Source organism: Marmota flaviventris, chromosome 15 (assembly GCF_047511675.1).
Source record: "Marmota flaviventris isolate mMarFla1 chromosome 15, mMarFla1.hap1, whole genome shotgun sequence".
In the NCBI taxonomy this organism is placed as follows: Eukaryota; Metazoa; Chordata; class Mammalia; order Rodentia; family Sciuridae; genus Marmota; species Marmota flaviventris.
This window is the reverse complement of record NC_092512.1, coordinates 76,610,191-76,636,609: the sequence shown is the minus strand read 5'-3', so window position 1 is coordinate 76,636,609 and position 26,419 is coordinate 76,610,191. Positions and strand designations below refer to the sequence as shown.

Below are 26,419 nucleotides of genomic sequence, written 5' to 3'. Positions count from 1 at the left end.
CATGGAACATTCTATCCCAACAAGGGCAAAGGGATAGGATTACAAAGGAATAGATAAGTGTAACTCAACCCCAGTGGGTGACGCCTACTCCTAGAGCCACGCCTTGTTATCTGAACTGGGGTGACTCCCAAATTAGTGCAACCTGGCACTACCATGTCAGATTGAGGCAATAATTGTTCAGAACCCCAGTGCATCAGGACTTAAAGGCGTCTGCATGCAGGGCAGCTCCCGACAACTCTGCTTTTATTAAAATACCAAAAAATGTCCAAATTAAAAGTTATTTTTGATTTACATAAAATTAGTTCTTTAGTTAGAATTAGTATAAAAAAGCAAGGGTACTCTAACTATTTTGAAAAGCACAGTATAATGTGTTAGACACCAGGAAATGAGGCTTAAGGAACTGTTAAGAAGTATGAGGGACTGATTAGGGGGAAACCGCACAGCCGCAGCTGGAGATCAAAAGATGCCGAAGGGGCAGAAACAGCCCAGCTTCTAGGAGAGTGGAGGCAGAGGGCAGCAGAGGCTGGGCTCAAGGAACATTACTACCAGTCAGTCAGGAAGCACTTGAGAGTTTTTCCCTCAGTTTCACAAAGCTTAGCTCCTTACAGTTACACCCAGTGGCTGAGGTAAAGGCCTCTGGACAAGGCACAATGACAGCAGTCAGCTGTGGAGAGGCAGGTTTTAATTTCAATGACCTTCACCCTAAGGGCAGGAGCAGTACTACTTCTGAGAACCTCAATGGAGCACTCTGCTTTTTTCAGTAGCACATTCTCTCTGCCTTTTTTCCCCTAACTCTGATTCTTACTCTCTCCAGTAACTGGTGGCTTGGAAAGGAAAGCAGTGACAAGTATTTCATGGGCCAACTCCACTGTCAAGACAGGATTTCTCTCATTCTGGAAACCATGAGGCCCACCTGTCTTTTCCACAGGGCCTACTCAGCCCCTCCCGGTTTTCCATAGGGTCCAACACTTACTCAATATCTAGATATATATTTTTATTATCGGTTATTTTTAGGCAAAAATGTTAACTCTAGGATAGCTTTGATCTACTTCTGATGATCTAATAAAAGTCAGTATTCATTGGATTTTCCCAAACATCCAATGTCTTTTGAATGTATTTTCTCTTTCTTAAAGATAATAACAGTTCTTTAAAAAAGATTAAGACTCTTACTAGGCTTGGGTTTCTAATTCTATTTTTAAAAATTTCAACAACTACAAAAGTATGAAGAGTAATGAAATAATTCCTTGGGATCCTTCCTTTGATCATTCTACATCACCTTAATTCTCTAATTATCAATTCACAGTCACAATTGTTTTGCTGATGCCACCATCCAGGAGCCACTACCCAGATTATTCTGAAGTCAATCCTAATCATTACATTGTTCTACCTGTAAATAATTCGGCTCATACATGTAAAAGGAAAGGATGCGTCTGTGCATTTTTACAAACTATCAAACTTTCAGTAAGTTAATGTTCTTATGCTTTCACCCACAAAATAAGCTGAGTTATGTTCATAAAGGAGAATGCAATACTACCCATAAAATTGACTTTGGAGATTCTGTAAAGTTTAGCTAATACTTGCACAAAAGCGTTAAGTGAAGACAATTTACAGGAGAAATACCTAGTTTATGAACAGCTAATTAATTAGTGATATGTATTATTGTGACACTAATATTCGACTTTAATATCATTTTCATTTTTTATTAACCTTATATCATTATGTTCTGTACATCATTATTTTTATCATATTTCATATCTCCTTAATGAAGAGAACTAGCCACAACTACTAAACACTGTTCTATTTTCTCCATTTGCCTACTCTGTGAATCAAAGCAAAATTCTTATATCCGACAGAGCTGAAACTGACAAATGCTTCCTCCCCATCCACCTCACCTCCATCAACCACAACTGAGTCCATGTAGACATGGCGGCAAACCAGTCAGAGTGATCAGAAAGGAAGGAAACAGCACAACCTCCTGAGATCATATAGCTGGGTCATATCTAATCAGTATCAATGTAATTACTCAGTCAAATAAAAGCATTTAGCGATGCCTTCGCTGTTACAAAAATTTTCTATACTTACCATTTTCTGCCGCTTGTTTAATTCCAGGTTCATCCTCCTGAGCATCTGGTGAAAGTCCAATGATATCAAACCTAGAAAATGAGGCCAAACCTTGAAAGAACCATTCGATTCTGAAAACGTCTATTCTTGGCAAGGATGTTTTATTAAATTCATGGTAGTGTGTATAAAAAGCACTGACCAAAGATAACCCTCTACAACTTGAAACTCATGTTAATATGTCTACAGAGGTCATACAACTAACTTAAAACACATGACTCTGACCTTCTGTATGTTCCTTTCATTCTAACTAGATTCAGATGCTAATGTTAAAAAGTCACAGTGTCACATAATATTAGGATGAGAAGAGCCTAAAATATTAGTCTAACCTTACACTCAAGCAAAAGCAAAAACAAAATAAAAAACCCCAAAACAACCCCTTGGTATTTCAACCCTCAATCCTGAAAATTTTGTAATAAATTCCAGCCATTCCTATCCTTTTCTGTATTCTAAATCAATTCAATGGAATGATTCCTTTTCTGTATCATGTTACTCCTGTATGTACCACCTCATACCCATCAAACATTAGTACTTATAGTGATCTTTATTCATTCCCCATTATGCATTATAACCACCTCAAACCAGAAATCAAGGAAAATCTTCCATTTGCTCTCTCTACTTCTCTATCTGGTTATATGCTCACATTATGGTCTCTACAACATTAGTAGAAATTTTAGTTCAGGGATCAGGATTTTTGTCAGACACAGAGATAAAATAAGGTATGTAGAAACTTGGAAACATTCATGGAATCCAAAGTAGATAAAAAGGGAAGTGGAGGGTGGGTAGAAAAAGTAGTGGGGCCAAAGAGAACAGACTGGAGGTCCTGATGAGGTCTCAGAATAAACAGTATGGAAACAAGGAAATAAACCCAATGGATATGCAATTATTATGTTACTATTCAGGGGTGAATTAAGTAACTTCAGAGATGAGACAGTTTCAGATGACAAGACTCCAGGAATGACAGTGGATGACCAAAGTTAAGAAGAAGGGGAAAAAAAAAAAAAAAAAAAAACCTGGGAAACAGAAAAGGTGAAAGAACTAGGAAGCCAGTCAAGTGGTAAATGGGCCACTTAAATTGGACCCTGTGGTCACCCAAACAGTAAAATAGTGGCAGAAGCTGAAGTAGAAGACAAAATGTCAAAGCCATCATTTTTTGGAAACACCTGATGACAAGAGTCTCAGAGAACCGCAGAGAGAAATCATATAAGATAATAAAGAGAAATGAGAAACTAAATCTACTTCCTGACCATAAAGTAAACAACAAATGTGAGAATGGGAAGTGGCTTCTTTAAAAATTAACCAGCTCTCCAGAAGGAGAAAAAACTGGAAGGATAAAGAGACTGTGGCTTAATTAGAGTGAACCACATCGGATCATTCAGAGGTTTGGTGACTGAAGTCAACAAAGGCCTATCAAACAGAAAGATATTTTCTCAAAATATTTCTATGTACACATTTATTCATGTTTCTGTTTATATAATTCCTTATGTTTATTCACAGATCTAAAGCATAAAACCTTAAATAAGGTTAATGTTTGTAACTTTGCAATTAAAAAAATAACTAAATAAAGACTGTTATACACAAAAGCACTTGTAATGAAAAACTAAAGAGTTCTGATTGAATAAGTAAATTCTAACTTACCAAGAAGGCATAGCCATTTTCATATTCAATGTAACAGGCATAACTGGCCTATACGGGAGAGAAAAAAAAAAGCAAAATAATAACAGAGCACAAAACCTGATAAATTTAACCAATCAAAAATAAATTACATGAGGCTCACACAAAACTGCTACAATTTTAACATATGTTTTATGCATCTTTTCCTGAATAACTATGATCTCTGCCCTCCAAGTGTGCTCTGAGGACACAGCAGCAGCTGTGAAGGATTAAGCCTGGCAAATAAAAAAATGTCCTCAACACACTTACTTAATACTTACAACTTCTCAGACATGAGAAGGGAAGCCAAGAACCAAGATGGTTGGAAGCATAAAATATGAGACAATTAGAGCAAATTTTTTGAGAATTGAAATGGCAAACTTCAATTCTCATAACTCAGATCACATTTTTCTTATCATCTAGTTCTTAGCTATGCACCTGCTTGATTAAGAGACCTCTAAATAAATGTAAGATTTGCCTAAGTGTCCAGTATATCCAATTCAAATCTGAGATGAAAAATATAACAGATTATGTGAATTTAGCCAGGTACAAAAGGAAAGAAAAATAAACACACTATAAACACATTTCATGACTATTCTCATCATTTGTGTAACACATCTCTCTATATATTTCTTTGAAATTTTAAACATCTATATCTAAATTTGATGATATAAACATCCCCTAGGCTGTGAAATAGCCTTACAGCAATTCAATCTGGGGAAAATAACAATATAGCAGAAATTCTGACATAGTAAGACTTCTGTCTCTTGTTTGAATAGATTAATAGAAGACACAGCCACACTACACCACAGTGTTCAGATGTAGCTGGAAGTAAAACAGACCCTCTATTTCTGAATAAAAAGAGAAAGAAAATTTTTCTTTCCTAATCTCAGATAATACTCCTTTTCCCATATTCATGTATGTCTCAACTGTACTGCTCTTCCCACTTCTCAGGATGAGTTACTAACCTACCCCCATGTACCCCACCCTTCTGTCTTCTCCATAGCTACTTCCCCTCAGCAACCTCTTGACAGGAAACTTGCTAAACTTATTGATTTTTCTACATTTACTCAGAAGTTGCCACTTCCTTTTTGACAGAATCAGAAATTGAAACCAAATATTTTGAAATTTTGAAAGTCTGTTCTGTCCACAGTACATCACATTGTCTCTGATAAAATTCAAGAGTGTTTTTAACATAATAATTTTTGAAAATCTGGCAGGTAGATCCCCTTCATAGATATCCCTGGGATATCCTTAGAACTTTACATATATTTAAATATCCAAAATAATTTTCCTGACTTTACGTTCAGCTGATCTCTAGGAGAGCAATATTTAAATTTCTTAAGTAAAAAAGGAAAAAAAGTTTCATTTTAACCATGAATTCTAGTTTTAAGAAATCCTGAAATTAAGAAATTAGTTTTAAGGAGTTCTAATCTTTAATCTTAAACTGAAGATTTAAGGGATAAAAATTAATTATATTCAAATGCTTTTCTGAAAAAGTAAATCTATTATAATTGTTCCTCCCCAGATTTTGAACCACAAAAGCCTAAAGACTAGAAATACTCACGCATGCGGGCAGATATATTTGATATGTGAACTTCTGATACCTGCAAAAGCTTCTGCCCATCCGTGCCTGGTGGAGAAATTATTTGGATAATGCTATTAACTACTGTTTTAAATTGCAAAAAAATAGTACTTAGAAATTTTGTGAGGATAAATGTTAGTTCCTAAAAATACCTTAAATGTGGACCATCAAAGCTATTAAAACACCACCATGAATCTAGAAACAACCTAAACAAAGCTGTTATTTAGTCTTTATCTATACATAAAGATTATCTCTCATGATTTCTGAACAGCAATGTATACTCCTTCATATATTTCCACTAGGTTTCCTAATTTTCTGAAAATTCATATGCATATTTTTTACAACCAGATGCCCATAAAGTAGGCAAAACATATAACTCTGGAAAAAGCCTCGGAGGAATAAGGTAAATCACTTTTCTAACATCTCTGCATGCTTACATTATTACAAACAACTTTAACATTTTCCATATATATATGCAAAAATTTATACATGCTTAAAATACAATACAGAAAAACTGAAAAATGTAAATCCTAATAATCCTAGCCAGAAATAGCTAATCTTTTGGTATAATTCCTTTCAAGTATATCAAATAAGAAACAGATCATGGTTTTGGCACAGAAGGGACATACTGTTCAGTTTCTTGCTTATTTACACTTGATATTTCATGCTTTTTTTACATGTTATCTCTACTGAAGGATAAAGGTCTTTGTTTTGTAAAATTTTTTGGAAATAAGTCTTGAATACTTTGGCAAGCTATTATTCTGTTTTAATCCACCTCTTCCAAAATGTTAAAGACATAAAAAGATTTAAAATAACAGTATCAACGGTACATAACACCAAGTATGAGCCAGTCTATTTGTACATGTGCAAGTTCATGTGTTATGTTGTGGGTATATGTCAGGGTATCTATTTTAAAGATTTTACTCTAAAAGCTACAAAACATGAAATTAAAAGAAATTTAAAAGTTGGATAAATGGAAAGACATCCTATGTTCAAGGACTGGAAAACACTATTTTTAATATGGCAGTACTCCTTAAATTAACCTAGAGTCAACACAATCCTTATCAGAATCCCAGATGAGTTTGCAGAAATTGATGCTAATTCAAGATGCACATGGAAACTCAAGAGACCCAGAATAACCAAAACAATCTTGCAAAAGTTGGAGGACTAACAAAAGTTACTAAAAAAATCAACAGCCGTAGTACTGGGGCAAAGACAGATAAATAAGCCAATCAAGAATCCAAATATAAACCCTCACATGTACTGTCAATTAAGCACCAGAACAAGCCTGGTGCAGTGGTACATGTCCATAATTCCAGTAACACAGGAGGCTGAGGCAGGAGGATTGCAAGTTCAAAGTTAGCCTTGGCAACTTAGTGAAACCCTGTCTCAAAAAAAAAAATTAAAAGCTGAAAATGTAGCTCAGTGGTTTCATAATAGAGTGCCTCTAGGTTCAATCCCTAGTACTGTCTGAAAAACAAACAAAACCCAAACCAAACCTACCCCCGCAAAACCCATATTAATGGTGAAGGAATAATCTTTTCAACAAATGGGAAAGTAGATATCTACATGAGATGGAAGGAAGCTAGACTGCTACCTCACACCATACATAAAAATTAACTCAAAATAGGCCAAAGATTTAAATATAGTAGATAAAACTATAAAATTTCCAGAAAAAATACATAACTTTTTTGTGACCCAGGACTTGGTAATGTTTTCTTAGGACACTGAAAGCATAATCACAAGAAAAAAAAAATAGATAAATTAGAAATCATCACAATGAAAAACTGATGGTCTTCAAAAGACACTATGAAAAAAGTTAAAAGACAATGTACACAATAGGAAAAATATTTGTAAAATCATATCCCTAATAAAGTTTAATATTTGTAATACATTCAGAACTCTTAAAACTCATAAACAAACAAAAAACCCCACCATTTTACAAAAGGGCAAAGAACCTGAAGAGACACTTCTTCAAGGATATACACATGGCCAACAATCACAGGAAAATATGCTTGCTCTTCATTAGTCATGAAGGAAATACAAATCCAAACTACAATGAGATGGTGGTTTTAATAAACACTAGGTTGGATATAAAATAATTTTCAAAAAAACTTAAAATTATAAGAATTGGTAAGGATGCAGAGAAATTGGAACCACTACACATTGCTGACAGAAGTGTAAAATGGTTAGTTACTATGTACAATAGTTTGGTAGTCCCTAAAAAAATTAACATAAGTTTGGTGTGGTAGCAGAGGCCTGTAATCCCAGAGATTCAGAAGGTTGAGGTAGAAGAATTGAAAGTTAGAGGCCAGCCTTAGCAACTTAGCAAGGCCCTAAGCAATTTATAAATTGTGAGACCCTGTCTCAAAATGGCTGAGGATATAGCTCCGTGGTAAAGCACCCCTGAATTTAATTCCCAGTAAAAAAAAATTAATATGGAATTATTATATGATCCAACAATCCCAATCCTAGGTATATACTCAAGAAACATGAAAATAGGTATTCAAATACTTACACATAAATATTAATAATGGTACTATTTGCAATAGCTAAAAGGCTAAAGAAGGAAACAACTCATGTCCATTAACAGTGAGTGACTAATATATTTCTCATGGAATATTATTTCAGCACAAAAAAGAATTACTATAATGATACATGTCCAAAATGTATAGATCTCAAATATGTCATACTATGTGAAATCAGACATGATATGTCTATAATTATATTATTATATTTATATAAAATATCCAGAATAGACAAATCCATAGCTATGGGAAGCAAATGAGAGGTTACCAAGGGGCAAAGAACATTAATGGAAAGTGATTACTTAATGGGTTTGAGATGCTTACACTCCTGTTTTGAAACTAAACAGTAGTGATGATTGCACAACATGGCAAATTTTCTAAATGTCATTGACTGTTCATGTTAAAATGGTTCCTTTTTCTGGGTATGGTAGTATATACCTATAATCCCAGTGATTCAGGAGTTTAAGGCCAGCCAGGGCAATCTGTGAGAAAATGTCTCAAAAAAAGACTCAAAATAAATAGAAAGGTGGGGCTGGGGTTATAGCTCAGTTGGTAAGCACTTACCTAGCATGTGTGAAGCACTGAGTTCGAGCCTCAGCACCACATAAAAATAAAATAAAGGTGTTGTGTCCATCTACTATAAAAAACCATTTTTAAAAATAATAATAAATAAATAAATAGAAAGGGTTGGTGGGGAGGGATGCCCCAATTAAAAGTAAGCTATGGCTGTGGACTTGAGTAGACCTTTCTCCAAAGACACATAAATGTCTAACAAGCACATGAAAAGATGCTCAGCATGAAATGCAAATCAAAACCACCCTAAGATACCATCTCACTCCAGTAAGATTGGCAGCCATTAAGAAGTCAAACAACAACAAGTGCTGGCGAGGATGTGGGGAAAAGGGTACACTTGTACATTGCTGGTGGGACTGCAGATTGGTGCAGCCAATTTGGAAAGCAGTATGGAGATTTCTTGGAAAATTGGGAATGGAGCCACCATTTGACCCAGCTATTCCCCTTCTTGGTCTATTCCCTAAAGACCTAAAAAGGTCTACAGGGACACTGCTACATCGATGTTCATAGCAGCACAGTTCACAATAGCAAGACTGTGGAACCAACCTAGATGCCCTTCAATAGACGAATGGATAAAAAAATGTGGCATTTATACACAATGGAGTATTACTCTGCATTAAAAAATGACAAAATCATAGAATTTACAGGGAAATGGATGGCATTAGAGCAGATTATGCTAAGTGAAGCTAGCCAATCCCTAAAAAACAAATGCCAAATGTCTTCTTTGATATAAGGAGAGTAACTAAGAACAGAGTAGGGATGAAGAGCAGGAGAAGAAGATTAACATTTAACAGGGATGAGAGGTGGGAGGGAAAGGGAGAGAGAAGGGAAATTGCATGGTAATGGAAGGAGACCCTCAGGGTTATACAGTGGAGGAGGTAGAGAGAGAGGAGGGGAGGGGAGGGGAGAGGTGGGGAGGGGGGAGGGTGGAGGACGGGAAAGGCAGCGGAGCACAACAGACACTAGTATGGCAATTTGTAAATCAATGGATGTGTAACTGATGTGATTCTGCAATCTGGGTATGGGGTGAAGGTGGGAGTTCATAACCCACTTGAATCAAAGTGTGGAATATGATATGTCAAGAAATTTGTAATGTTTTGAACAACCCACAATAAAAAATTAAAAAAAAAAAAAAAAGATGCTCAGCATCATCAGTCATTAGGAAACGCAAATCAAACCACTGCTGGATATCACATCATACCTACCATATGGTTATAATAAAAAAGACAAGAGATGAAGAGGGTGAAGAAAAATCAGAACTGCTGCTGGTAGAAATGTAAATGATGCAGCTTCTTTTCCAAAAAAATCTGGCAAGTCCTCCAAAGGGAAACATGAGGTCACTGCATAATTCAGCAATCCTACTCCTAGGTCTAACACCCAAGAGTACTAAAAGCATATGTCCACATAAAAACTTGTACACATGTGTTCTTAGCAGCATTAGTCATCCAATATGGATGAATCTTTAAATATTAAATGAAAGATGGCAGTTACAAAAGACCATGTATTATGTAATTCCATTTATATAAAATGTTCAAGTTAGACAAATCTATATAGATAGAAAACAGATTAGTGGCTGCCTATAACTGGGGGCGTGGGACTTTTAGGAGTGATGATTAAAAAGTATAGGGTTTTGGGCTGGGGATGTGGCTCAAGTGGTAGAGCGCTCGCCTGGCATGCGTGCAGCCCGGTTCGATCCTCAGCACCACATACAAACAAAGATGTTGTGTCTGCCGAAAACTAAAAAATAAATATTAAAAAATTCTCTCTCTCTCTCTCAAAAAAAATTTTTTTAAAAAAATATACGGTTTCTTTTGGGGGGCAATGAATATGTACTAAAATTGCTGAAGTTGCATAACCCGTGATGAACATATTAGAAGCCACTGAAATAGCTGGGGATGTGCTCAGTGGTAGAAATGCTTGTCTGGCAGGCATGAGGTGTTGAGAGCCACAGCTGAAAGGGCCCCAGCAAACTTCCAGCTGCCAGCTGATGATTGGCTCACAGTGGCCCCAGCAAATGTCTAGCTGCCAACTGATTGGCTCCTCTGCCATGATGCTCATTGGGCTGTTTCCCCGCCCTTTCAGACCACGGAGCTGCTCATTGGGGCACTTTTTTTGGCTCCGCCCACATGACCCTGCCAATCAGCCTCAAGAGCAGGAGGAGTGGGGGAGGTGCAGAGGCTTGTGGGAAGCAGGTGGTGGCAGTTGGGCTCTGAGGGTTTTTCCTGAGGAGCTGTGTGGTGTGGTGTGTGTGTTTGTTTCTTTTGACAAGTGGCTCCTGAATTGTGCCCAGCCAGACTGCGGCAATGAGGCCTTAGGTTCAATTCAGCAGCACACCTTCACAGCATCCTGGAATCCACTGCATACATTGGCACTGGGCAGTCCAAGCTGCCATCCTGTTTTTGTTAACCCAACTAAACAGGTTCCAGCCTGCATAGACACAGGTGAGGGTAGCAGGGAGCTACCCAATTGGGATGTTACTGCCCTTTCACTCAGTTTTGCCTTTTAAAAACAAAAACAAAAACGTTTTATATTGCATCTGAACACAGAAAGAGGATACATATCTCTCTTCTAACAAACACATATGTGGTAGAACTGTTTCATTTTGATTCTAAGGATTCAATTCATTGGATGATCCTTACTACCTTCAAAGCCTTAGGCTAGGTGCTACAAGGAATAGAGAGAAAGATATGCTCCCTCCTCTCTGTGACTTACAATATATTGAGAATAACAACCATATTGATATATTATCGTCATGACTCAAGTTAATAATAAAGGATACCTATGTAATTACATTCTTTAAGTCAATATTGCAGTAAAAACTAGGATGTAATTAATACGGGGCAAAATGACTGTAAAAAGTCTGACTGCACAGTAGGGTTAGATCAGTGCTGATTTCCTAATTTGGAGTGATAAATAAGTGTCCTTGTGCATGGGAAATGTATATGGAGTACTCATTGTGATGAAAGATCTCATTTGCAGGATGATCTCAAGAATAAAAGACTCATATCATCAGATGAGTGTGTGTATATGTATGGATACACATATACATACACATATAGAGAACACAGCAATATCAGCAAGCACAAGCAACACACAGGACTGAGTGCACAATGGAACACATGCAATAAAAGATTGGGGAAGCTATATTACAGCACTATGGGATTTCTTGGTATAAAAAACACATCTACAAAAAAAAAAATACTGAGTTAAACAACAGTATGTATAGTAAAGAATTATGTTCCAATTGATAAATCAAAATAAAATGAGCAAAAGGAGCTGGATACAGAAGAGGATATACCAAAAGTCAGAATCATGATTCCCTCTGGGGATGAGAGGGTACTGACTGCAAATAAAGGAAACTTTTGAGGGCTAGGAACATTCTGTATCTATATCATATTGATGATTACATAGGCATATATATATAAACAACCAGAAGAACATTTAAGACTGAAATATCTATTTTATACCCCAAAACAATTTTTAAAATATTTTTTTAAATAGCATATCCAACTCAAATAGGCACCTAGATTGAACCAAAATGAGTTAAGAACCCTAGTAACCATTGCAAAAGAAAAAAAAAAAAAAACCCACCTGGTATACTCTTCTCTACCTGCCAAACTCGATTCTAATGAAGGTCATAGGAATTGGGTTGAGTGTGGCCTTTGTGGGATCCCAGCTGCTCATTGCTCATATAGACTTTATTGAATTTGGATAAGCAGTACAAAGATAAAATTGAGGACAATGGGCTGGTTGATCTGAGATTAATCTGAAAAGATTTGGGAAATCATATTAAGACAAGATTATAGATTCTGCAGATAAAATCAACTTCTGCCATCTGCAAAGAAAAATGTAAAGGTATGTGCTGTGTTAAATGACTCAAGTACTTACTAAAGTACTTACTAAACCCCCTTAATGAGTTCTTCATTGCTTTTTATGTTTTACACTTCAGTTTACTATAAGCTTTAATATGACTGTGATATGTTCTTTCCAAGGTCACTGCAAATGCTGATTTTATGTATGTTGTTTCTGTTTTCCTCTTTTCAATTTCTAAGTGTATCATTAGTTTATTTTCTACTTCAGGATCTGTACTAATGACCTCAGGGATGACTAAATAGGCCTTAAACATCATGGTGTTATTTCAGCTAATTGTAGCTTTGGGAATGCAGCCACTAAAAATCACATTTATAAAACAATTTTCCACCTATTTATTACTCTAAATGGGACACAGGTTCAATTATATTCCTCAAGACATTACTATGTATCATATAGCTGGACATAACAGGGCGGAGTAGGAAGGATAACAGCCTTACTGCCTTATATTTACAAAGTAAAGCCACATTATAAAGTTCATTGAAAAGTAACCACATATCTATGTTGACTAGAGAAACAGTAAGATAGTATTTTAAATCCAATGTTAATTTTAGAATTTTTTTACTTGTAGATGAACAATACCTTTATTTAATTAATTTATTTTTATGTGGTGCTGAGGATTGAATCCAGTGTTTCACACATGTGAAGTAAGCACTCTACCACTGAGCCATGACCCCAGCCCTAGAATTGTTCTTAATACAGGAAACCTTGGTCATTTTCTCCGTAGTTGACCATTTGTAGCTCCCATATATGCATAAATTGAATAAAAAAGCTGGAGTTCACTGTGGTAAACATCAAAGATGTTTTGGTTCACTCACTTGTTTGGGATAAGAGAGGGTGGTGGAGATAAGTTGTCTTTCAATTATTTGACCCAAATGTATGGACAATGAAGCAAAGGTTCACCTTAAATCTTGACTATTTATGATTATACTCCTATTTGTGTCCAAAATTTAACCCCACAATTATTATTTATTCATAAGATATGTTGTTTCTCTTGACTACTTTTAAAACCACTGTCCCCCTTTGCCCCTGCCCCAATATACAAAATCTAACCAAAAGCTCTAGTCAGGGGCCTAGCTCAAGAAAATGCCCTTTTTATAATCAAAGATATCATTTTTAAAAAATAGAAAGAAATTAAACAAAAATTGTACATGAGCCAGGCACAACAGTGCATATTCCAGCAACTCCAGAGGCTGAGGCCAGTCTAGGCAATTTCACAAGCCCCTGTCTCAAAACAAAAACTAAAAAGGGCTAGGGATTAATAAGCTCAGTAATAGGTGCTTGCCCAGCTTGTGCAAAACTATGATTTCAAGTTCCAGCATTTTTTTGTATATTTGCTGATTGATTGTATATCCTCTTCTGAGAAGTGTCTGTTCAGGTCCTTGGCCCATTTATTGAATGGATTATTTGGGGTTTTTGGTGTTTATCTTGTTGAGCTCTTTATATACCCTAGAGATTAGAGCTCTATCTGATGTGTGAGGGGTAAAAATTTATTCCCAGGAAGTAGGCTCCCTATTCACCTCACATATTATTTCTTTTGCTGAGAAAAAACTTTTTAGTTTTTTCCATCCCATTTGTTGATTCTTGGTTTTAATTCTTGTGCTACAGGCGTCTTACTAAGGAATTTGGAACCTAGCCCCACGTGATAGAGATTAGGGCCTACTTTTTCTTCTATTAGACCGCAGACTCTCCGGTTTAATCCCTAGATCCTTGATCCATTTTGAGATAACTTTTGTGCATGGTGAGAAATGCAAATTAAAACTACTCTAAGATACCATCTCACTCCAGTAAGAGTGGCAGCCATTATAAAGACAAACAACAACAAGTGCTGGCGAGGATGAGGGGGAAAAGGTACACTCATACACTACTGGTGGGACTGCAAATTGGTGTGCCAATTTGGAAAGCAGTATGGAGATTCCTTGGAAAACTGGGAATGGAACCACCATTTGACCCAGCTATTCCTCTTCTCGGACTATACCCAAAGGACCTAAAAATAGCATATCACAGGGACACAGCAACATCAATGTTTATAGCAGCACAATTCATGATAGCCAAACTGTGGAGCCAACCTAGATGTCCTTTAGTGGATGAATGGATAAAAAAATTTGGCATTTATACACAATGGAATATTACTCAGCAATAAAAAAGAATAAGATCATGGCATCTACAGGGAAATGGATGGCATTAGAGAAGATTATGCTAAGTGAAGTTAGCCAATCCCCAAAAAACAAATGCCAAATGTCTTCTCTGATATAAGGGGGGTGACTCAAAATGGGGTTGGGAGGGAGAGAAGGGAGGAAGATTACCTCTAGATAGGGAATATGGGACGGAGGGAAAAGGAGGGAGAAGGGAATAGCATGGATGGTGAAAGGAAACTCTCATCATTATACAAAATACATGTATGAAGATGTGAATTTGGTGTCAACATACCTTATATATAATCAGAGATATGATAAATTGTGGTATAAAGGTGTATTAAGAATTGTAATGGAAAAATAAATAAATAAATAAATTGTTAAAAAAAATTTCCAGCAAAAAGTACTGTTCTTAGTGAGTTTATAATCTAGTAGAAGAAACAAGATATAAATGCACCAACTTTCAAATAAAAATTTAAGCACAACAAAAAAGTTACGTAGAAAATAAAAATGAGGAGGAAAGGATAATATTAAATTTTAGCTATGGGAATCATGAAAGAATTGACAGAGGAGAAACTGTAAGATGTTTTACCCATCTCACACACACATACGCACTCTACAGTGGGTTTTGTTACATTTATAGTCAAATAATTTTTTAAAAATATTTTTAAGTTGTCAATGGACCTTTATTTTATTTATTTATACGCGGTGCTGAGAATCAAACCCAGTGCCTCACACATGCCAGAGAAGTGCTCTACCACTGAGCCACAACCCCAGCCCTGTGGTCAAATAATTTTTGACAATAGTGCCAAGGTAATTCAGTTGGAAAAGAAGAGTCTTTTCAACAAATGTTGAGATAAATGCATATTCACATGAAAAAAAAAAAATGAAGGTGAACCCTTATTTCATGTAAAATAAACTTAAAATGGATCAAAGATCTAAATAAGCTAAGCTTATAAAATAGAAGAAAAACTGTGCTATGCTTAATGACCCTGGATTGGAGAATTATTTCTTTTTTTTTTTTTTGGTTGTTCAAAACATTACAAAACTCTTGACATATCATATTTCATACATTAGATTCAAGTGGGTTATGAACTCCCATTTTTACCCCAAATACAGATTGCAGAATCACATCGGTTACACATCCACATTTTTACATAATGCCATATTAGTAACTGTTGTATTCTACTACCTTTCAGAGAATTATTTCTTGATATAACACTAAAAGCATAAGCAACCAAAAAAAAAAAAGTGACGTGGAATTCATCAGGATTAAAAACTATTGAGCCACAAAGGATCCTAGTAGCAAGAGAATAAAAAGACAACCCATGAAATAGCTTTACAAATTATATATCTGAAAAGAGTTTAATGTCCATAATATATAAAAAATTCTTTAAAGTCAACAATAAAAGGAGAACTCAATGTAAAAAATGGGCAAAGTAGAAGGGTATGGTGACACCGTCTATAATTCTAGCTATTGGGAGGCTGAGGTAGAAGAATTAGAGGTTTATGGCCAGCTTGGACAATCTAGCTAGACCTCGTCTCAAAATAAAGTAAATAAATACAGGTTCAGGGCTAGCTCAGTGGTAGATGCTTATCTAGCATGCATGAAGCCTTAGGTTTGATCCAAGCATTGGGGTGGGATGGGTAAAGTATGTGAATATATATCGGATAGATAGTTCTCCAAAGAAAGCATACAGATGGCCAAGAAGCACATGAAAAGTTGTTCAACATTAATAGCTACTAGAAAATGAGATAAAAAATGACAGATAATCAGAACCTTCATATATTACTAGAAGAAATGTAAAATTGTACAATCACTGTGAAAATCATCTGGGAGTGCCTCAAAGGGTTACATGTAGAGTTATCATTGACTCAGCAATTCTACTTCTTGGTATATATATACCCTACAGAACTGAATACATATGTGCATGCATCAATGTTCTGAGCAGCATTATTCATAACAGTTACAAGGCAGACACAACCCAAATACTTCATCAACTGATTAAATTTTAAAATGTGGTATTACACATACAATGAAATTCTAACTCAGCCATAAAAGAAATTCAATCATATACATACTATAACATATATGAACCTGAAAAATATTACGCTAAGCAAAAGTCAGAAACAAAAAAAAAAAAAAATACTATTCTAATCATATTTCTTTTGTTATTATTATTATATTTTTAGTTGTAGATGGACACAACACCTTTATTTTTTTAGTTTTTTTATGTGGTGCTTGAGATTGAACCCAATGCCTCTCACATGCTAGGCAAGTGCTCTACCACTGAGGCACAACCCCAGCCTACTAATCATATTTCTATGCAATATCCAGAATAAACAAATGCATAGATAAAGAAAGGAGATTGGTCATTGCCAAGAAGGGGAATGAGTAGTCTGCTAATGAATGTGGGGTTTCTTCTTGGAATATTGTAAATATTATATAATTAAGGTGGTTTTAATTAAGATGGTTAATACTAAAAACGACTAAGTTGCATAATTTAAAAAGGTAGACTTTACAGTATGTGAATTACACCTCAATAAATAAAGATAACAAATAACAGAACAGAAATGGTCATTATTTGCCAATCTCTGTTACACAGAAGATACATTAAGAACCTTTATATGGAATTGTACATGAGAAAAAGAAATGGGAATTTGGGGTTCTAGTCTCAATTTTGCCACTATCTAGAAGTGTGGCATTAGTAGTTCTCAAAAATGTAGTTCAATGGACCTGTAGTCAATAGCAAATTCCTGGACCCCATCCCAGAACTAATGAATCAGAAACTCGAACAGTGGAGCCCAACAATTTAGTTCTTCAGGAGATTTTGATGTATACTAACCTATGAGAATCAACTCCTTGGAAGTTCTCAGTTTTCCAATCCATAACCTGAGCTAACTTCTAGATAATCCTGAAGATCCTTACAGGTTATAAAAATATTTTGACTTTAACTATAATAATATAAAAGTACTGTCAACTTGTGTCCAGTCCTTTTAATAATTTTCAAATTAAATGAAAATCTCAAATTTAAGAGTTCTATACAAAGCTTCAATTAAAGTTTAATATTTAGAACTCTAGATCAGAATATATTTCATTTTATTACTAGAAAAAAGAAGGAAGTGAGGCGCAGTTGTGCATGCCTGTAATCCCAGTGGCTTGGAAGGCTGAGGCAAGAGGATTGAGTTCAAAGCCAGTCTCAGCAAAAGTGAGGCGCTAAGCAACTCAGTGAGACCCTGTCTGTAAATAAAATACAAAATAGGGCTGGGGATATGGCTCAGTGGCGAAGTGCCCTGGTACCCGCACACCCACAAAAAAGAAGGAAAACAAAACACAGACATGCACAAACAAGGTTTATGATCCAGGAGTCGAGGGCAAAACACAAGAAATATTATAAATTCATTCCAGGGCTGGGGTTGTGGCTCAGTGGTAGAGTGCTCGCCTAGCACAGGTGAGGCACTGGGTTCGATCCTCAGCACCACATAAAATTAAATAAATAAAAAGCACTGTGTCTACCTACAACTAAAAAAATTTTTTTTAAATAAATTCATTCCAATCTACTTACTTCTTAATTGTGATCTTTAAAAAAAAAAACTGCAAAGTAACTAAAGCATTATTTGCTATCTGGTAGTAAGGGGTGACTCTGTTAAAATTTTCACACATACAAAAATGCCACTCTCTACATTCCCTACAGCATATTATTCTTATGAATCTTTCTATTAAATCCTCATCAGTCTTTTCAACTAACTGACCAATAGTAAAGTGATATAAGATAGGTCAAATAAGAAACTAAGACTGAATACTAAGTCAAATAATAAGACTGAAAACCCAATCTACGAGTGATACAAAGTCAGAGCTGGGGTGACAGGAAAATGTGACAGCAGAGAAAATTAGGCAAATACAGAAAGAAGTCAAAGTGAGAAACTGTGAGACCAGGGAAAGGTGGCAAGAATAACCTAAGTGTCCCACTTTTATATAGGACATCTGGAACCTCAGAGTAAGATCTTATTTGGAAACAGCTCTTTGTAGATATTAACTAGTTAAGGATGGAGATGAGATCATACTGGACTACGTGAGTCCTAAATGCAGTAACCAGTGTCTCTATACCAGAGGAAAGAACACAGATACACAGCAAAGAAGGGTATGTGAAGATAGGCAGAGGCTGAAGGCATGCTGTCTCAGGCCACAGAAAGCCAGGGGTATCAGCAACTGGAAGAGGCAGGGAAGGACTAATCTCTCTTTGAGCCTTCAGAGGGAGCATATGTAGCCCTGCTTGTTTTTAGACTTTTGACCTATTCAACTGTGAGAACAAATTTCTGTTGTTTTAAGCCCTACAGCTTGTGGTTGTTACAGCAGTCCTAGAAAACTAAAATATGTGATAATCGATGTGCCTTGTGTGTCTTGCCCTTTAATTACCCATTTATTTATTATTTGTTCAACAAATACTCTGTACTGTTCTAGCCCTGGGATACTATATAAGTTAAACAACAACAAATTCCTTTTGGTGAATTTTATAGTATATAAACTGTATCTTGATAAATTTTTAAAATCTTTGCCTTCATGGACTTTTTATAATGAACTATCCTTATCCACAAATCCCACTTTTTGCTTAAACTGAAGGATTTTCATTCTGTGTAAAGAATCTTCAAAGCTCTATAATTCTACTAGATCTTTTTTTTCTTTTTTCTTTTTTTTTTTTTTTTTTTGGTACTGGGGATTTAATTCAGGGGTACTCGACCACTGAGCCATATCCCCAGCTCTATTTTGTATTTTATTTAGAGACAGAGTCTCATTGAGTTGCTTGGCTCTTTACAGTTGCTGAGGCTGGCTTTGAACTGAAGATTCTCCTGTCTCAGCCTCCCAAGCTGCTGGGATTACAGGCATGCATCACGACGCCTGGCTCTATTAGATCTTGATTATAGAAAGACTAGCAAGCTTAGCAAGGTCACAAAACATCCATGTTGCCAAACCTATATTATTTACAATCCTCACGTTGTTTGACCTCTCAGTAAAATGTGATCCATTAGCAGTAGATCAGTTCTTTATCTTTAAAACATTCTTTTCTGTGCTTCCACAATCTCTTCGACCTAGAAAAATCTCACAAAGACTGGTAGTACAGAGCCTAATTCCTGGAGTATATGGAGGCCTGGGGTGTAGTGGTGGTGAGAATGTTGGCTCATAAAGAGGATTGAGCTGTCCACCTGTCCTTTCTTCCTCCTTCATTCTCCTTAATTGGAACTGAGTTTTCAGCTATCACATTCAAAGGGTGGGAGGAATCCCAGAGACTCAGGAGGCTGAGGCAGGAGGACTGTAAGTTCGAAATCAGCCTCAGCAACTTAGAAAGACCCTGCCTAAAAATAACATATAAAAAGGAGGACTTAGCTCACTGGTAAAGCGCCCCTTGGTTCAATCTCTAGTGCAAAACAAATACCAAAAAAGAAAGGGGGAGGCCAGGCATGGTGGCACATGCCAGTAATCCCAACATTCAGGAGGATGAGGCAGGAGGAACACAAGTGTAAGGTCAGCCTTGGCAACTCAGTGAGAGTCTGTTTCAAAAGGAAAAGGGCTGGGGATGTAGCTTAATGGTAGATGGCTCCTGGGTTCAATCCCCAGTACTGGGGAGAAAAAAAGGTTGGTGGGGAAAGGGTCTCACGTAGGAAGCACAGCTGTGGGCTAATGCAGGTAGAAAGAGCACACTAGAGCTGCACTACTGCTAGAACTGCAGAAGTAGAAGTCAGGCTCCTCTTGGAACTACAGATATTGAAAGGGGGAAAGCTATAATAAATCTGGAGTGCTGGGATAGAATATGAGGAATCAATTCAAACTTAAGACTTTTAGTATTTATAAATATCAAAACTGATATAGATGTATTTTTATAAACATATGTATATAGACACATTCATTGCCCTGTACACTAAAAGAATTAGACGAAACAACCGAAGCAATCAGCACACACAGTACTCAAGGTCTTGATTCTTTTTTTGTTTTTTTTGTACCTGGGATCGAACCCAAGGATGCTTAACTACTGAGCCACATCCCCAGCCCTTTTTATTTTTTATTTTAAGACAGGGTCTTGCTAGGTTGCTTACAGTCTTGCTAAGTTGCTGAAGTTGGCTTTGAACCCCAAATCTTCCTGCCTCAGCTTCTTGAGCCACTGGAATTACAGGAATGTACCACCACACCTGGCAGATCTTGGTTTTTAAATACAATTCTCTACTGAAAGCACCCAGACTCTTAGAAAAATGGCTAAGTCCAGAAACAGAGCAGGAAAAATATAAGATGATCCTGGCAAAAATTTTGTTTTAATCAAAGCAAAGGAATTGCAAATAATGATAAAAATATATCCAAAAGACATGAGCACTATCCTGAAAGTATTGGATGTATTTTTCTCTGAGGGTTACACTCTTGTTCAATCTGTCATTTATTTCATTCAAGTTGTCTTACACAGGGAATGACCGTTTGATTGGGCAAAAGGGGAAGAGGGGAGGGAACATAGGGGCAGGAAAGATGGTGGAGTGAGATGGACATCATTACCCTAGGTACATGTATGACTGCACATATGGTGTGACGTACGTTGTGTACAACCAGAGAAATGAAAAGTTGTGCTGCAATTGTGTATAGTGAATCAAAATGCATTCTGCTGTCATATATATGTAATTAGAATAAATAATTTTTTAAAATCAGCATAATATGTGCCTGAGATAATTCAATGAGACAAGTACAGCAACATTTCTGAGGTACTCTTGACAAAAAGGTACAAATCACAAGGAGACATCAGAAAACCCAAACTGAGGGACATTCTACAAAGTAAATGGCCTGTATTTTTTTTAAAAATAAAAAGGTCATGAAAGACAAGGAAGGACTATACCAGACTAAAGGAGACTAAGGAAACATGATAACTAAATGTTATATGTGACTCTGGATTAGATCCTGGAGCGACGAGGGTCAATACTAGAAATCAAGTCAAATGAAGGAAATGTGAATGCAGTTGATGAATTAGATGGAAGCATTAAATCAGTGTTAACTTCTTGATTGATGGTTATAGTGTGGTTGTTTGGGAGTATCCTGCAATTAAAAATACACGCTTAGGGTTGGGGATGTGGCTTAGTGGTAGAGTTCTTGCCTAGCATGAGCCCTAGGTTCAATCCTTACACTACAACACACACACACACACACACACACACACACACTCTTATTAAATATGGAGGAATGAAGCAACATGTCTGCAACTTATTCTTATGGTTCCAAATATTAAAAATTGAGCAATCTAAGTGAAAGGTATATAAAGCTGAAAATGCTATTTCTATAACTTACATAAATTTGAAGTTATTTTAAAGCTAAAAAATTTAAAACACAACAGTAAAATATAGCCTATTAAATAAATTTGAGTCCACATTAAATAAACTCAAAGAAGTAAAAAACAGAAAAGGATGGAGTTAAAAGTATCATAATAATAATTGATTCAAGTAAGATTTATCCAGATGCTACGTGAGAGTCTGATGAGGAACTATTTACATGATTTCAAAGTTATCTTCCTTCAACTTGCTTTTTTAATTACAAAGGGAAATAACTGCAGTAGAGAAACTTGGAAGACACCGCCTTAATCAAGTGATTCAAGTTAATGCTAATAGTGGGACAAATGGCATCATTCATCTTTTGATATGACAGTATAAACAGGACATATCGATTTTATGGTATTCATATAAAAAATGCACAGATAGATCTAATCATAAGGAATACTACACAAACTGACTAGCCCGAGATTTGTAAAATTATCTATGTCACAAAAACAAAAAAGCTTGAGAAATTCTGCCAGATTAAAGACTAAAGAGATGTGACAATTAAATGCAACATGTGAACAGGAACTGGATTGCAGGGGGAAAAGATGGCTACAAAGTACATTACAGGAACAAATTGGCAAAGTTTGAATATGTAGTATATTAGATAATATTCAATGTCCTGAATTTGTTAACTGTTCTGTGGTTATACAAGAGACTCTTTATATATTCATACAGCATTTAATTTATATTTAGTTTACATTACTTAAGAGATTATGCTAAAGTATACGGAAGTAAAGAATCTTATCTGCAATTTAGTCTCAAAGGGTACAGCAAACATAGTGTGTATTTCATAAGTACAGAGATTAGTAAGTCTAGGTAAAGGATATTGAGTATCTATTATTCTTGAAACACTTCTATAAATTTGAAACTATTTCAAAATAAAGCATTTCTTAAAATGAGATAAAAAGAGCTTATCTCTGGGTCTTGGAATCTGAACTCATTTTCATTCTCTTTTTAAACATATTTGCATTTAAAATTTTTTTTTTACAATACAAATGTAACATTTTCAAAACCATAACAAACACTATTTTTATTTTAGAAAGAAAACTGATTTCCTGCAATACAATATGACCTAAAAGTATTTCTTCAAATAGTAGTTTCACCGTTCATTACACCACTTTGATGTTCAGATGTATTCTGTGAAAGTTAAACATTAAATTGCCACTTGACAGATTGGCTGGGTCTGAATTTCATCATGAATTCATGGAACCAACACAGAGTCAACTTTTCTTCAGTGTTAGGTTATGACATATTTTCAGAACTGGAGACCTTTAGTTTTTTGTTTTACATAAACTTAAATCAAGATGTCACAGATGCTGCTGGTATTTTTTTTTTAATCTTATCTTGATTTTATCTTGATTTTCTTCACCATCTCCACTCTTAATTTCAGTTTGGAATCTGGCTATACTGGACTCCACAGAGACTCTGCCTCTACTGAGGCAATTTTTGCTTGGATTGGTTCTTCAGACCCAGAAGTTCTCCTTATGGACAAGGTTATATGACAGCAAGCATCTCCCTGGCTTCCATTCAGTAAAATGAAAATCTGTCATTTTCATCGGACTATCGATTGCCAGAAAGTCTTACAACCTTTCCTATAATTCCATATTTGACTGAGCAGAGATGAAAGAATACAAATAATCACTTTAAAGAACGGATCTAGCTCATGTCTAAAGCCATAACACCTTGAATACATCCTATCAGCTGATTTTGGAAGCTAAGCAGGGTCAGGCCTGGTTAATACTTAGAAGAGAGAATTAATCTAGCCCAATTCCTGCCTACCTGCCTGCCTATCTTTTTAAATTTTTCTTTTCTTTCTTTTTTTTTATTGTATCACAATACCTTTATTTTGTTTATTTTTATGTGGTTCCAGGATTGACCCCAGTGCCTCACGCATGCTAGGCAAGTGCTCTACCACTGAGCCACAACCCCCCCACCTCAACACACACATACACATCTATTTAGATACCAGGTCTCTTATGTTGCTCAGAGTGGTCAAAAAGTCCTGTGTTCAAGTGTTGCTTTTGCCTCAGCCTACAGAATAGTTGGAACTACAAGTCTGAGCCACTGCACCCTACCCAATATTTCATTTTGAAGAACATTAACTAGTGTTTTGGTTGCTTTATCAAAATGAATTTATCTTCTTTCTTCCAAATACAATTTGGAGTTGCAATTTACAATATGAACTTAGCATTCATATTTTACCTAAATTTCAAACAGATAATCACTGTTAAAAAACTCTCAAATAAGTAATAGATAAATCATAAAGTTAGTACAATAAACTTGTTAGATCCAAATAAATCTTTGAGTTGTCTCCCCTGCCCTTCAACTGATTTTCTTCTTTAAGGGATCAACTAATCCCTCATTCAGAACTCTATATGACTTATATTGCCTTTTAACAAAATCAATTAGCCCCTCCCAACCTGTACTGAAATTTTAACTCCTCTGGAAGGATCTCAATTGCACACCGCCTCTACAAACATTCCACTCATCTCTGGTATCCAATACCCAAAGTAACCAAGGAGTATTACAATTTTAAAATGTTCCAGAAATGGGAGCTGAAAAATGATAAATTCAAGATATGGGAAAATTCTGGGACTTTTGAAAACACAGAAGATTAGATCTTACCACTCTCTGTAAAACATTACTAGCAATACTTTTTAATACAATTTCCTCCTCTTAAGACACTAAACCTTTCACCCCATTTAAATACTGTTACTAATAATGGTACTTACCCAGTATCTCCCAATCCATGAAGGAAAATAACCTAAAGAGGAGGAGGAAAAAAAGTAAGCAATGCTTAAATCAACGAGCCCACACACAACTGTAGCTTTGGTTAAGGTGAAAAACTGAATGAAGGTTCTTAAAACGTAAGACAGAATTCCAGAACACTGTATAGAATTAATATTATAGACCTCTTTTTAAATGGCAAAACAGCAATCACCTTTTCTACTTTTGGTTCCTAAGATAATTAACGTGGGGTTTTAGCACTTTAGAAGTCCCAGTTAGACATTCTGGAGTGCAAATTATCACATTACAAGGAAAACAGTTTGTCTCCGTCAAGTAAAACCATGGAAGTCTCATACACTGTAGAATTTTTCCATCACAAAAAGGAGTTTCCGGGGGGCAAATATAAGTTTGCAATTCTTAGGAAACAAGTTCCCCTAAAAAAATCAAGACCTCTTATCTTTTAAGACACTAAAGCTTAAACTTCTGTCACTTAGGACAGGGGTGCGAGGTAGGACAATACAGCAACGCGCTTGCGGACTTGACCTCCTCCACACACCGAGTGGAAGCGTGCTGGAGAGGCACCGGCGCGCGTCGCTTCACGCCGGAGCCGGGCAACCGGGGTCCCGGGGCCGCGCTCCTTCTGCAATGCAGAGGCCAGGGGGTCAGCGCCGCTCTCCCGGCCAGCTGCGACCCCAGCGGTGTCCCCTCACGGCCCAGGCCGGGACGCACCACCACCCGCATCCCTCCCGGGCGCCCCCCGACCTGGTCGCCCCCGGCCTGCAACGACCACGCCGCGAGGGGGGACAGACGCCGGGGACGGGCCCTGTGGGCCCCTCCGAGCCCCGGCCGCCGTCACTCACCGCGGCGGTGGCCTTCCGGGCAGCAGGAACGACGGAGGGCAATGGGGCAGACATGTTATTGCCGCACATCCACCGGCTCCCTGGACAGCGCGTCGGAAGCGGAAAGCAGAGCGGGCTCCCGGCCGCGGCCCAAGGGCGTGCGAGCGGCGAGTCCCGGCCCGCCCTACCGGGCGCGCGCTCAGGCGCGTGCGCGCCAACGCGGCGCCGCGCCGGCCACCGCGGCTCCTCCGGCTCTCTGGGCTGCCCCGCCCCTCCTCCAGGCCCTCCCGCCTGCCCTCCGCGCGTCACAATGTCCAGGCTTTCCCCGCCCGAGCCTGAGCGCCGCCCGCGCTGACCTCCGCGGGTCTCCATTCCTACACCTGGTCTCGGTCCCCTCGGCCCGCGCGTGCCCGGTGCGGCGGCGTCGGGGCGGACCCGGGGGAGGCCCAGGCCGGCTGCTGGTCCCTGGAGCCGGGCTCCGTCCTCTGCACGAGCTCCCAAACCTTATTGCACCCGACCCTGGGTGCTCCTCCTTTGTCTCCGAAGGCCAGGGTTCGCCCATTTGTAAAAGTAAAAGGGAAGGACTGAGAGCACCCAGCTGGGCTGTTGCTGTGTCCCCATTTGGGTTTGCACCCGTGTGCAGTTTGGGGGTTGACTCAAGCTTGAGTTGGAACGGAAGCCTTTCAGTTGTCACTCAAAAGCCACAACTTCCCTAAACCTATCCACACTGCTTACAGATGGTCAGATTGCCAAGGGCCACAGATTGAAGCAGAAGTCTAACTGGCCCCTTCCCTGCACTGTTGGGCTGTCTAAAATGTAGTTTATTCAACAACTTAATTGCGTTTTTTAATTTATGGCATATGTGGTATGATCTGGTAGGATCCAAGAGATAGTCAAAAAGCTGTGACCAGCAGGGTGTGGTGGCACATGCCCGTAAATCTCAGGCAGGCTGAGGCAGGAGGATAGCAATTTCATTTTTCAATATCCGACCATCAGTAAGTAATGTGATCACATTTACATGAAATATCTAGAATAGAAAATTTCTTGGAG

At 37.3% G+C, this 26,419-nt stretch overlaps 1 protein-coding gene across 5 annotated transcripts in view; it reads right to left on the bottom strand.

Annotated features, from left to right (window-relative positions):
- The window catches only part of Lypla1 (lysophospholipase 1), a 36,277-nt gene extending 10,274 nt beyond the window's left edge, over positions 1 to 26,003 (bottom strand). The window contains exons 1-5 of one of the 5 annotated variants that reach the window (XM_071602363.1): positions 25,726 to 26,003; positions 24,536 to 24,567; positions 5,379 to 5,404; positions 3,757 to 3,804; positions 2,083 to 2,153 (exon numbers count right to left, since the gene is read on the bottom strand). In XM_071602363.1, the coding sequence (XP_071458464.1) occupies positions 2,083 to 2,153; positions 3,757 to 3,804; positions 5,379 to 5,404; positions 24,536 to 24,567; positions 25,726 to 25,741 (193 nt within the window). In that variant the 5' untranslated portion in view covers positions 25,742 to 26,003. Of the gene's footprint in view, positions 1 to 2,082; positions 2,154 to 3,756; positions 3,805 to 5,338; positions 5,405 to 12,048; positions 12,224 to 24,535; positions 24,568 to 25,390; positions 25,565 to 25,725 lie in introns of those variants that run through there. The other 4 variants (XM_027932878.2, XM_071602365.1, XM_071602366.1 and 1 more) reach the window with 4 other exon arrangements.
- Positions 26,004 to 26,419: the final 416 nt, after the last annotated feature.